This window comes from Brassica rapa, chromosome A06, assembly GCF_000309985.2.
Source record: "Brassica rapa cultivar Chiifu-401-42 chromosome A06, CAAS_Brap_v3.01, whole genome shotgun sequence".
NCBI lineage: Eukaryota > Viridiplantae > Streptophyta > Magnoliopsida > Brassicales > Brassicaceae > Brassica > Brassica rapa.
Window position 1 is genome coordinate 22,896,970 of NC_024800.2, and position 11,786 is coordinate 22,908,755.

General features: G+C 36.1%; 4 protein-coding genes across 5 annotated transcripts in view; 2 read left to right on the plus strand and 2 right to left on the minus strand.

Moving 5' to 3' along the window:
- The window catches only part of LOC103874503, a 524,448-nt gene that overhangs the window by 379,952 nt on the left and 132,710 nt on the right, over window positions 1-11,786 (minus strand). The gene's annotated exons all lie outside the window — the stretch shown is intronic.
- LOC103874484 (nuclear envelope-associated protein 2) lies at window positions 2,464-5,073 on the minus strand. 2 transcript variants are annotated; one of them, XM_009152912.3, is made up of 6 exons: window positions 4,855-5,073; window positions 4,411-4,614; window positions 4,187-4,294; window positions 3,050-3,511; window positions 2,869-2,970; window positions 2,464-2,796 (listed from the first exon to the last, which is right to left on the minus strand). In XM_009152912.3, exons 2-6 carry the CDS (start codon window positions 4,576-4,578, stop codon window positions 2,629-2,631), a joined length of 1,008 nt encoding a protein of 335 aa, XP_009151160.1. In that variant the 5' UTR covers window positions 4,579-4,614; window positions 4,855-5,073; the 3' UTR covers window positions 2,464-2,628. The 2 variants fall into 2 exon arrangements, with proteins under 2 accessions (XP_009151160.1, XP_009151158.1); XM_009152910.3 differs by having other exon boundaries at window positions 2,464-2,970; window positions 4,855-5,072.
- On the plus strand, window positions 5,330-8,800 carry LOC103874485. Its single transcript, XM_033273872.1, has one exon. The coding sequence runs from the start codon at window positions 8,253-8,255 to the stop codon at window positions 8,487-8,489; it is 237 nt and encodes a 78-aa protein (XP_033129763.1). The 5' UTR covers window positions 5,330-8,252; the 3' UTR covers window positions 8,490-8,800.
- On the plus strand, window positions 9,045-10,447 carry LOC103874487. Its single transcript, XM_009152914.3, has 3 exons — window positions 9,045-9,273; window positions 9,520-9,668; window positions 10,120-10,447. The coding sequence occupies exons 1-3, from the start codon at window positions 9,165-9,167 to the stop codon at window positions 10,195-10,197; spliced, it is 336 nt and encodes a 111-aa protein (XP_009151162.1). The 5' UTR covers window positions 9,045-9,164; the 3' UTR covers window positions 10,198-10,447.

Sequence of the window (11,786 nt, forward strand, 5' to 3'; positions counted from 1 at the left end):
CATAACCTTCAACGGCACAAGTAGGACCCATCCACTGCTCTAAATCCACCTCTCCCCCTCTCACAACATCATTCTCACGAATCGTGAGGTTCGACAATCCCAAACCCTCCTCTTTCACATCCAAAGCATCACCAAACAACCACAGAATCCTATTGACCTTCCCCGTATCAAACTCCTACGTACGAGCCTCTTGCAGAGTCGTCGAGAACGCTAGGCTGTTAACAAGACACGCAGCCGAGCAGAACTTCCCCTTCTAGAGACGTCGGAACGGAGGGATGCTCGGCAGAGAGGGTAGCCGCAGAGCTTAGCGATGGTTCGTTCCGTGATCGAGATATCAAGGTTCCCGCCGCGAAGAGCTGCTTCTGATCAGTGATGCCGTCGTCGAGCATAGCGAGCTGGAGCTTGTGAACCGCATCGTTGATTGCGATTACTTGATCCTTTGCCATCTTCGGTAGTGAGTTTGTCAAGGAGCGAAAATCACAATCAGACGTAGTGAATCGGCGTTAGGGTCGCAATCAGTTTCTCCCAAAAACAATTCGCGTTTGCGAAAACGCGTTCTGGTATTTAAGGCGGTTTACATTATTGGGCCGATAATTGGGCTTTCCTATGGGCCGAGGAAAACATTTGAAATTAGTTGAAATTGAACATTTGTTGTATTTTTTTTTATTATTAGCATGACTTCTGAGCCTAAGGGCCTGATTAACATTGGTTTCTTAGCCGGGTTCTTAACTCATGATTTTACACTTTTTTGTTTTTTTAACATTTTTCTGCTAAGAAACGGCTCTTATATTTCTTATTTGAAAGACGGTTCTTAGCTTTTCTTGGTTAAAATCTAAGAAAAACTAAGAACCGTCTCTTAGCTGCAGGTAAAAACCTCAGTTAAGAGACTGAGGTCAATCATGGTCTAAAGCTCATAGCATCTAATATAAGTTTCTTAAGAACAACATTAGTGGTGGTTTCTCACCGTATTTTCTCAAGAAACAAAAGTAAACTAGAGAATGTGATAAAAGTTAGAATCGATTATTGGCATAAATTTTTTAAAAGGATGTAGAGAGATAATTTCTACACTTGTTCATTTTTAGTGGTTGATAATTACATTTAACAATTAAAGTTAATCATGCAACTAAAAATGATCTAAGTCACACATTGTGGAAGACTTTTTAGTCTAATGGTTTATTTTTAACACTGGATTTGTATATCAAAAAAAAAAAAAATTACAAAATGGTGAAGGATGTCCTCCACACACAGAGAACAAATTCTGTAAAAATAATTGAAAAACCATAACGAGTGAAGGTTGAACAGTGGTCATCAGTAGATACCATACGATAGCCTCAAAATAAAGAGCAAGAAAACAAAGACTGCTCCCAACCAAGTGTAGAAACATACTACTGACAAACATGAGTTTGAGACTGTTTCCTTTATAAGCTCAAACCAGCATGAAAACCTGAGAAGACTTGCATTTACGGTCATAACCGAAGCTGAAACCATCTCTATACCAAAAAACAACACTAAGAACCAATTATTTCCGTTTTGATAAGAGTACGAAGCTTTTGAAGTCCACCTTGCGACTTCTTAAATTTAAGTAAAAATGAACAGAAATTCCAAACCGTTGGATTATAGCCGGAAAAACTCAGCCAAGAACTTGCGATGGACACCATAACTGAACCATTCCCACCAAGACCAAAATAAAACTATCCTCTGCACCAGCAAACCAAACAAAGATTCAACCAAAGAACTAAACATAGTTTACATAACAAATTCAAACAAGCATAACTTATCAGAAATAACATCTGCCTGCAGATCCACAATCATTGCAACGAAGGAGGTTGAAGACCCAAGGCAAAGGTTTTGCAATAGAAAAAATGGAAGAGGTATCTTGACTGCATAAGCCCAACGGAGAAACGCAGCAAGCACAAAAGAAGAAAAAGAGAGAGTGGAGATGCCTTCCCCAGTGACGACAAGGAACGCCGACCACCGAAGAGGCTGAGACCAAGATGAAAAAGGTGACGGCCACTATAAACTTATTATTGAAGGCAGTGTATGGGTCCTTCTTGTATTAATACTTCTACAAAATTAAAAAAAAAAACAAAATTATGCCGACTAATTAAATTTACAAGAAATCTTCAGCATGCAATAAAGAATGCGAGAAAGATTATGTGGCTAATGAGGCAACATTAACTTGGTCAAAGATAAAAGCTTCTTGAAGGACTGAAGTCTTTGCAATTAACAAAAGATGATCAAGTATAAATGAGAAAATCATTTTGTTGGTTTGCTTATGCTTACAACCGGGAATTGGATAATCGTATGACATTCTCTGTAACGAAATATAGGCTCCGAATGATAATTACAGACTGAACGGTGCGGGACAAACGGTTTAACTACGGTACGGTTCTAACAATTAAAAAAAAATATAGATATATGTAGAGATTTTTGTTACTATTAACTGCAGTGCAGGATAGTTCGTAACATTCGAAGCCATAATTGTCATACTTTAAAAAAGGGTTTGTAAAGATTCTCTTTGTGTACCTCAATAAACATTATCTACCACTAGGTCCACTACTAACTGCAACTACTACATTTACACACAAAAATAGGAACGAGTTCAAAGATCATATGAACACAAAGAACTCATCTTTTGGAGACAACCACTAATATCAACATCGACATTGACACAACGATCTTGAACCCTGACGTATCCCAAAAGTTCTGTTTCTCCCCAGACACCGATTCGTTCAACTGTTTTCCTGTAACCTGATCTCTTAGCTCCTTGATAGCCTTGTCTCTCTTCTCCCCCATCTGCATTTTCCATTCATATAAAATCATTTGGTTTCTAATATATAAGTCAAGTAAAGCTAAAATCCACTTTACCCTCTGCAGCTTCCTTGTCTGGCTACGAGCTTCTTGCAGACAAAACTCAAGTTTCAGCACCTTCTTCCTCAACTCTTGATCTGTTCTTCTTTGTTTCTCCAACTGAATAATCATTTAAAAGTTAAAAGACTAAAACTTTCCGACAATAAAACAGAACACAAGAATAAATAATAGACTGCACCTGAGATTCAAGTTCCTTAGTCTTGAGTTTCCAGTGACCTGACATTAACCTTATCTCATCTTTTAGCTTTGCAATCTCTTCCTCTTTCACACCCAACATCTTGTTCATTCTCTCGAACTTCTTCGGAGAAACCTCTTCCACACGTTTCCTGAGCTCACTTTCTCTGTCTTTACCTGACTTTGCAACAGCTTCGGTGATCTCACGCTCGATTCTCGTGACTTCGTCTCTCAACTGCTTCTGAGAACACTCTCTTGTCCTCAGATCTCTCTGAAGGTTATCAAGCTGGTGGCCTAGCTGAGTCACACGGTCTTCGTGTTCTCTTAGTAAACGTGTTTTATCGTCGAGTTGTTCTGCGAGCATTGTGCATTGAAGCTGTGCGGATTGAGCAGAAGCAGCGCTTGCTTCCGCAGTTTCCTTTGTTAAAGCTAGCTGCGATCTCAGGTCGTCCACTTCTTCAAGAAACTGTTTTCTCAAAAACAAAATTAAAACGCATAATAGAAACATTGTTAGAATGAATAATGTATGGCTGAGTGACTAAAGTTAACTTATGCTCAAAAGGATTCAAACTCGGTCAAGAAAACATTTAATAAAGCGCCAAGCAAAGTAGCAAACCAAGCAATAACCAAGCAGGACTTCTAGCTCACTAATTGCATTGAGTGTTCAAGAAAGTAATGGTTCTGGAGTTGCATTGAGTGAAGCCTTTTGATCTATAACTGATCAAATTAGTTCATTTCATCACAAGAATTAAACTTTTCAGCCCAAATCTAGAGACCTATGTTATTTAAAGATCAGATTGTTCCCTTGACCCAGTTAAGATTCTAAAAACCATTCAAAGGATATCTTTTTGAATATGTCAAGCTTCTCTAGACATTTAATATATAATAAAATTTGAGATTGAACACAGTCAACATTCCACACTAAGCTTCATCTACTTTTACTGAAGATCTTAAAAGGGCCATAGATTCATTATATACCAAAGTATAATGATTAGCTCAAAAAGTTGAAACCAAGTATACTCTTTCAGTAACCATTTAACAACACTTAACAAAGACCCAAAACTTTTTCAGACTATAATATCAAATTTGGAGTCTTTAATATTATAACTCAAAAGCCAAAAGGGTATGTAAAAGTTAAAACCTTTGTAGCAGCAGATGTTGAAGCTTCGAGCTGACAATTCCTATCTTCCAATGTCTTCTGCAATTTACAGATCTCCCTTTCCATATTCTTAGCTTTTGTCTCTGCTTCCTGGAGAAAACAAAAAGCAAATCATTTCTCTTGATACAAACAAATAAACCCAAAATTGACCCCACAAAGGCACAAACCAAAGAAGAATCAATCAGAGAATAAACAAAGGGACATACTTTTCTAGAAAGGCTTTCTTTAACAAAGAATTGTTCTTGAGAAACCAAACGGCCTTTCACTTGATTTAGCTCAGCCGCCATAGACACCACGTTCCTCCGGAAACTCTCCTTCTTCCCATCCAAATCTCTCAGAAGCGGATCCACCGCCGTTTTGAATGAATCAGACATCAGGGCTTTGTCGGATCTCTCATAAAATCAGTGAATCTGTTTTTAAAGCATCAGATCAAATCTAAAAAAAACTCTATAATGAAGAAGAAGAAGAGAAGCAATAAAACTATATTCAATGCATGTGAACAAATCTAAAATTATTAACATACAAGAAAACAAAGAGTGGATCATTAAAGTATGAACTTTTATTAATGAATCGGATTTTAAATATATTTCTTCAGACAGTGAGAAGCAAACAAAACAATCAAAGGAGTTCAAAAAAGATTGCGACTTTACGAATTCTTGTAGGAACTAAAGATGGGGAGAGAGTTCACAGCAGGAGCTTTGTATTCTCGGGGAAAATTGGAAATCAAAGCTTCATGTTAATTTTCTTTCGTGACAGAGGAGAGAGAAAGGAAACACGCAGTCAATGAGTTTCAAATAAATGAATTTAGCTTTTTTTAATGTCTGAGAGAGACATACAACTGGAAAGAAAATTAAATTATTATTATTTTCTTAAGTTTTTGATTTTATTTTCCACTAATTACGGGTTGAGAGTTTATTTGTTTTATGAATTAAAAGGGACTTTGAACTTCACTGAAAAACGAGTTCCCTCCGAATCCCTCGATAGTTGCAAACCACATCAGAGAAAGACAAAGTGGGAAAAGCAGAATTTTCTGTAAAAATATCAATATAACTCTAGAATTTGACCCCAAAAAAACTCTAAAAGAATCAAATATTAATGGTGGGAGAATTGAAAATGTCCAAAAATATTTTTTTTTGCCTAATCCTGTTACATTTTATTATCAGTACGATAAATATATTGTTGGTCTCGTGGAGGGTAGAGGATATGTCTTGATATATGATTGAATAAAACGTTAATTTACTGGAAACTATGACAGTAGAATTGAGTTTTTTTTCAAAAAAAAACAAGAACTATGACGTAGAATTATTGTTTTTGTAAACATGCAAAACATAACTGTTCGTAAACACTTGGCAAACTGTTCGTAAACACTTGGCATGCTTTGGAGGTTCATAGCTGGAAGCCTAAAAATAAGTGTAATGAGGCTAATTGGTTTTATCCACGCGATAGTATTCCACAAGATGCATTAACTTGTTGGAGCAATTAACGAGAAGTGTTATTTTCACATTATCCTTTTGTACTTGATCATTTCTTAACAATATCATTCCACGTTATTTTTCTTGCTTTATAAGTAGTATTCATTTTTGTGAATATAATAATGTTATATATATATATATATATGTTTGTTTGTAAAAAAACAATAAATAAATGTTACTGCTAAGTGCGCATGAAAATGTCTCATTATTTTATCGAAGAAACATAGCAGACATAACATAGAAGGGAGAAGATGGTACCCAAAATAGTTGGTTCATTAAATTAATCTTATAAATAGGAAAAATGTTTGGAATATTATAATCAGATTATTAGTTGGATCACGCAGGGGTAGCTGTGTTTAAGGGACAATGTCGACACAAGAGACAACGATAGAAGAAACGTGGAAAGGGAAGAGTGGGTCTTAGGTTCGGTTATCGGTTTGGTGTTTCCGAACCTCTAGAACTCCAGACGTCAGACAAAAAGACAACAACATGAGCCGTTTTTCTTCTTTGTTTTGAACAGAAACGCAAGTATATATTACTGTGTAAACTTCAAAAGCTTACAGAACTAATGAAAAGTAGTTATTTTCTTGACTTTACATGTGAACTTTATATATGAGGTGTAACGCGAATGACTTTGTTGATACGGTACCATCAACTTAAGGAAGTCATTCACCTAGCTGCCATTCTTTATTCACACTTATTCTTTGAGCTGTATCACTAAAAAAGATTTATATGTTATAGTAATACAGGAAAAACTATATAAAATTAATAATATTAAGATTATGATATTTTATTAATTTATAGAGCTATTAATTTACAAAATATTTTATTTTCTAGATTTTTATTTTAGAATATATCTTTTATAAAGTAAACAAAATAATTGATTTCACTGTATATATATTAATTCAATTTTTGAAATTCGACTTTCAAGTTATTTTTATTGTATTATTTGGTGAATATAAAATATATTTTATAAATTTTAAATGTGTTTTAGATATAATTTTACTAAATGTTAGTAAAATATATTGAAGTGTTAAAAAAATAAAGAGATAATTCCATTTTGAAATAAATAAGTAGTATAATTTTTTGTTTGTACTTAATAAAATGTATATATACAAAAATTATTAATTTATGACTTTAACGGGACCATATATTTACATAAGATTTTCTAAAATATTACTTTTTGTTTCATATTAAGTGTCACTTTAAATTTGTACACACGGATTAATAAAACATTTAATTTTGCATATTTTCTATATAAAAACATCATTACCCATACACCTAACAATTTTTCAGCCAATAGAAAAATAAACTAGACAATAAAGTTAATAAATTATGCATTGAAATGCTAACGGCACTTATTTTGCAATAATTGTTTTCTACAACGACACTTAATATGAAATAGAGGAAGTATTATCTTATTATTATGTCGATTTGTGTCATATTTTGAACCGACCCAACTCGAGACCGGAAAATTTTATTAATTTATAGTTTCTTAAAATTTATCGAATATTAATTTATAGAGTTTCTATAGTGACAAAAAAAAAGAGTTTCTATAGTATTGTGTTCCGTTCAAGAGTTGGAGTTTGATGTTTTGGTACATGGTACTATGTTTCATCACGGCAACATACAACACCAGTGAAGAAGCATCATTGATTTGTTTTCCAATCGCTGCGGCAACTAACAACAAACAAACAGCCACCGGTGTCTCGTTTTTTATGTCTCCAACAATTAATCGGCCATTGTTTTAACTTCCGATTCTGTTTTTTTTGTTGTCTCTGTTGCCGTACTTTTTCGAACGCTGCCGCTGGACGCATGAAACGAACAGAGCCAATATCACTTGGTTCTATGTTTCTTTAAGAAGTCCGTTGATTCTTGCAACAAACATAGAAGAAGTCAGGAGACTAGACGTCAAACTCCTTATCGGACCGTAATACAAAACCAAAAATATTCGCTGCCCTGTTTGGTGCTGAATAAGGATATGCCCGTTAATTACTCTGTCCTTACCGAATCACACGGCCCAATATCCAAGCAAAATTAATCCACCATGTTTCGGTAAGAAGCACGTAATCATAACGTTTGGTCACTGAATCAGGGAAACTAATCAGTTCTCCCGTGGAAGGGCTCAAAACGCTAACCCAACCTGGTACGGGGTCCAAACCAAACCGTCACATGTTAGCGAGGGTTTTGTAGCGGCGTCATGGCATTGTGAATGGACCACATCGATCTCATCTTCGTTGTACTTGCTAAAATATTGTCTTCAAAAATTCTAGAAATAGTACACATTTCAACTAGCCACAATGATTATGGGTCGAGGGAAGTATTTAACTTTTCTTTTTGCGAAATGTAAAAAGTTCAAAAGAAGCATAGACAGAGATCCCAATGTATCCCATCACAGCCGCACATCTCGAAAACGTAACGCCACGATATCAATCTAAACCGTTAAACTAAACTAACAACTATTTCTGCTATAAAAGTCTCCTTTTCCGCAATTAGCTACATCATTCTGTCGCGTTAACATTAGAGAATCCACAAAGACAAGACTCACTTCACTTCCATCTGCCTCCAAATCTCCGATGCCGTCAGCGACGAGGTGGTGGCGGATCCGCTTGGCTTCATCTGGATCCGAGCCGGGCTGGTTTTCAGGCGTTGGATACGGACAGTGGCGCTGGCTGAGCTGGAGTCGCCCGGAGCTGAGTTTCTTGTCCGTAATGGTCGATGACGTTGTGTGGAAAGTAGTGGTGGCGTTCGAGTCGGTGGCTTTGGTCTCGATGCTTGGTTTCTTCTTTATCTTCTACGGCTGCACTGTCTGATTTTGAATTTCACTTAGGATTTTGTTTTTGTTTATTGCCGTAGAGTTTTGGGATTTCTTTTGTTGTTTTTCCTTATAATTTTTTTTTTATTGGTCTACTTCCACCGTACGCTAGTGGTAACGCAACGGCGGAGATACTGATGCTGTTGTTCAAGGATGCGCGTGATGATCACTCGTGACTCGCCGTAGTTTGTTTTAGTTTTGATTTCTCTTTCTGAATGATCATATCATGTCATGTTTGCCCAAAAAAAGAATGATCATATCATGTTATGTTTTGGTAGTTAAATGTTCAAATCCAACAAACCCCAAAAAGGAAAAATTGTTCATCAATATGATTTCGATTTCTAGTATAAATATTTAAAAAAAAATCAAAATAGGAATGGTCTTCGACTTTGAGATATTTGTTAATTTGAAATGGTAATCAAAATTTTATTCAACGATTAGGTAGGAAGTAGGAACCTAATCACTCTTCAAGCTAAATAAAATGTTAAAAAAGACCACGCGGGAAAATACACAAAGTTTGTTTGATTTGGGCTATAATGGGCTTGGGCCGTTGAAAACAAACAATCGTGAAAACGACGCCGTAGGATCCGTCAGAAACCCCAAACCTCTCGCTAAAGTTGTACAAGGAAGAAGCTTCGTCGGCGCCTGAGACTGTTGAGAAAAAGCTCCGATAATGGCGTGGATGCAAATGATACAGAACGCAAGATCTGTTCTGAGGAGAACTCAACCTTCTTCGACTCTAATCCTCTCTAGATTCTATTCCAAACCAGCTCCTTACGCAGGTAACCGACTTTTTCATTTCGATTTTGACTCTTCGCTTATGTATCGATCCGTTACTTTAGAGCTCCTTAGGCTTCGAATGCTAGTGAAATAATTGGTGGGTTTTCACTGTTTTCAGTTTTTATAATCAAAAGGAATCATTTTTATCACCTCTGTGTATAGTTTCATTTTCGGTGATTGTAGTTTGCAGAGACATCTCTTGGATCACATTCTCTTATTGGATTTGATATAATGTGATGTTTTTGCAGTGAAGGTTGGGATTCCTGAGTTCTTGAGTGGGATTGGTGGAGGAGTTGAGACACACGTTGCCAGGCTTGAAACTGAGTTAGGTGATCTTTCCAAACTGCTCGTGACTCGTACCCTCAAGCTCAAGAAGTTTGGCATCCCTTGCAAACATGTAAGTTATCATGTCTCTATTCGGCTCTACGGTTTACATAGATTTCAGTGGTCGTTTCGTTTTATTCTGATAATAATGAAATATTCTGATACCTTAAACTTGTTTCCGTTACGTAATTTAGTGGAAGTAACTATACAAGTTAAGGAGAGAAAAGTTGAGTTCTTGAAATTTTCATGCACAAAGAGACTGATAGAGATGTGTAGTTCCTATTATCGTGCAGTCTTGGTAGTGGAGAGTCTTATTGTTATCACCCAAAAAGCATGACATGTAGGCTTGTACGCAGTTTCTGTCACTCGCTAAGGCATTTCTCTTTTCATGTAAATGTTAATAGGTTTGATGAACAACACCATCAAATGTTTTGATTTGTTGACTTAAAATTCTTCATGGTTAACTATATTTGGCTCGTTCATTATTTTCTTTTTGTTGACAATTTTAATTTTTGGTTTTGCAGAGGAAGCTGATACTGAAATACAGCCAGAAATACAGACTAGGTCTATGGAAACCAAGAGCTGACGCTATAAAGGCGTGACTGGATCATATTGTGATAATGCGTGTGGTTTTGCTACTGAAATGAGTTGTTCTCAGAATGATCTTTGGCATACCAATGTTCCCAATCACTTGAAACTTAGTTCTTATTTTTCTGCATTTTCATGTACTTTGTTATCTCCATGGGTCTAGAAACAATAAAGCCATGCCTGAAAAATCCTAAAGCAGTAATGTTTTTGAAGTGGTGGATGTATTTTATCAAGACTGCCTTCAAAGTTCCCTTTTTACCGTGACAAATATGCTCAGTTTCATTCTAATACTAAATCGCCTGATAGATGATGAAATATTGAAACGTTGCCCACAAGGTTTACATGATAAGAGAGTCCAGTCTTGTGTGTTCGGTTTGGGCTTGGTTCAAGTTATGACTTCGTTGAGCTCACGGGTCTAGTTTACGTATAAACTTTGGTTCTCGGGGCTCACTGCTCACAAATTGATTGGTGTCCCAGTTGTTAAGAACCGAACCATTGTCCAGTTTTGTCTTCGTGGTCAACCAAGAGACTCGATCCACCAAGTGTCTTAGGCATATTTTACAAGTCGTTTATCATATCCTCCAATCTAATTTTTGATTTCTGAACTTTCTGTACAAACAAAAATAATGCAAAAGTCATCAATATATTTTGATGTTTTCTCCACTAAAAGAAAGAGAATGCTAATTAGGGTTTGATTAACGCTCTACACTCCTGATTGTAGATGACTGGAAATGACACGGTCGATATTCTTCGATGGTCGTTCTGAGGTTCTCAGAATACTTCCGATCGCCTTAGACCAACAACCCAAGAACACCAATGCTCCTATGAGATACCACTCTAGGCTTTTCAACCCGAAAAAGCAATAACTGATAGTTAGTTCGTCCAGACAATGACTAATAACATATGAAACCCGTACTTTAAAAACATTCTTTATATATCATTCAAAAACATCTTACGAAATTTGTTATATATAATCTCGAGGTTTTCGGTCAACAAATCTTATACATAAGAAATATCAAAACGACTTTGCAAGGATGATAAAACTACCGCTAGCTAATGTTGTTCCTTCCAGTCCTAGAGTAAGGTCTCCCATCTACTGGTTATCTGCATCACAAATGAGTCATGAGTAACTAGTTTGCTCAGTAAGCCTAGTCCCACACCCTAACGTATATTAATAATATCACAAGCAATGAACTTCATTTGTATGCAGTGGAAATATATTCCATAGTTAATAAAAATACATATATAAGGCATATCATTCCATCGATGTGAATCTTATCTTATACCTCGCTTCCTATTCCCGTATTCCATATCACTCATATAATCATACATATATATATGCTAGACCCGAGAAACCACAAAGGCTAAACGAGTCTAGCGAGTTAGCATCACCATCATCGTCGAATGTCCAATATGAACATTCGACACTACATCGTCATGCAGTACACGGTCTACAGGGTGCCCCCATCATCTTGTCTTTATGACCTGGTTCCATTCGCAGGACCAGTCACGGTACTAATCGTTCATACGTGAATATTTTGAGAAACAGGTTTAATAAGACTTCACATAATTAATACTCCATACTTATTTATATACATATATA

Excerpts from the sequence above, each read along its gene's own strand:
- LOC103874485 (XM_033273872.1), top strand. The coding sequence starts at position 8,253 with ATGCCGTCAGCGACGAGGTGGTGGCGGATCCGCTTGGCTTCATCTGGA.
- LOC103874484 (XM_009152910.3), bottom strand. The coding sequence starts at position 4,578 with ATGTCTGATTCATTCAAAACGGCGGTGGATCCGCTTCTGAGAGATTTG. Across the intron at positions 4,295-4,410 it reads AAGAAAGCCTTTCTAGAAAA|GAAGCAGAGACAAAAGCTAA; the intron begins GTATGTCCCTTT and ends TGTTTTCTCCAG. Across the intron at positions 2,971-3,049 it reads CTAAGGAACTTGAATCTCAG|TTGGAGAAACAAAGAAGAAC; the intron begins GTGCAGTCTATT and ends ATGATTATTCAG.
- LOC103874487 (XM_009152914.3), top strand. The coding sequence starts at position 9,165 with ATGGCGTGGATGCAAATGATACAGAACGCAAGATCTGTTCTGAGGAGA. Across the intron at positions 9,274-9,519 it reads CAAACCAGCTCCTTACGCAG|TGAAGGTTGGGATTCCTGAG; the intron begins GTAACCGACTTT and ends ATGTTTTTGCAG. Across the intron at positions 9,669-10,119 it reads TTGGCATCCCTTGCAAACAT|AGGAAGCTGATACTGAAATA; the intron begins GTAAGTTATCAT and ends TTGGTTTTGCAG.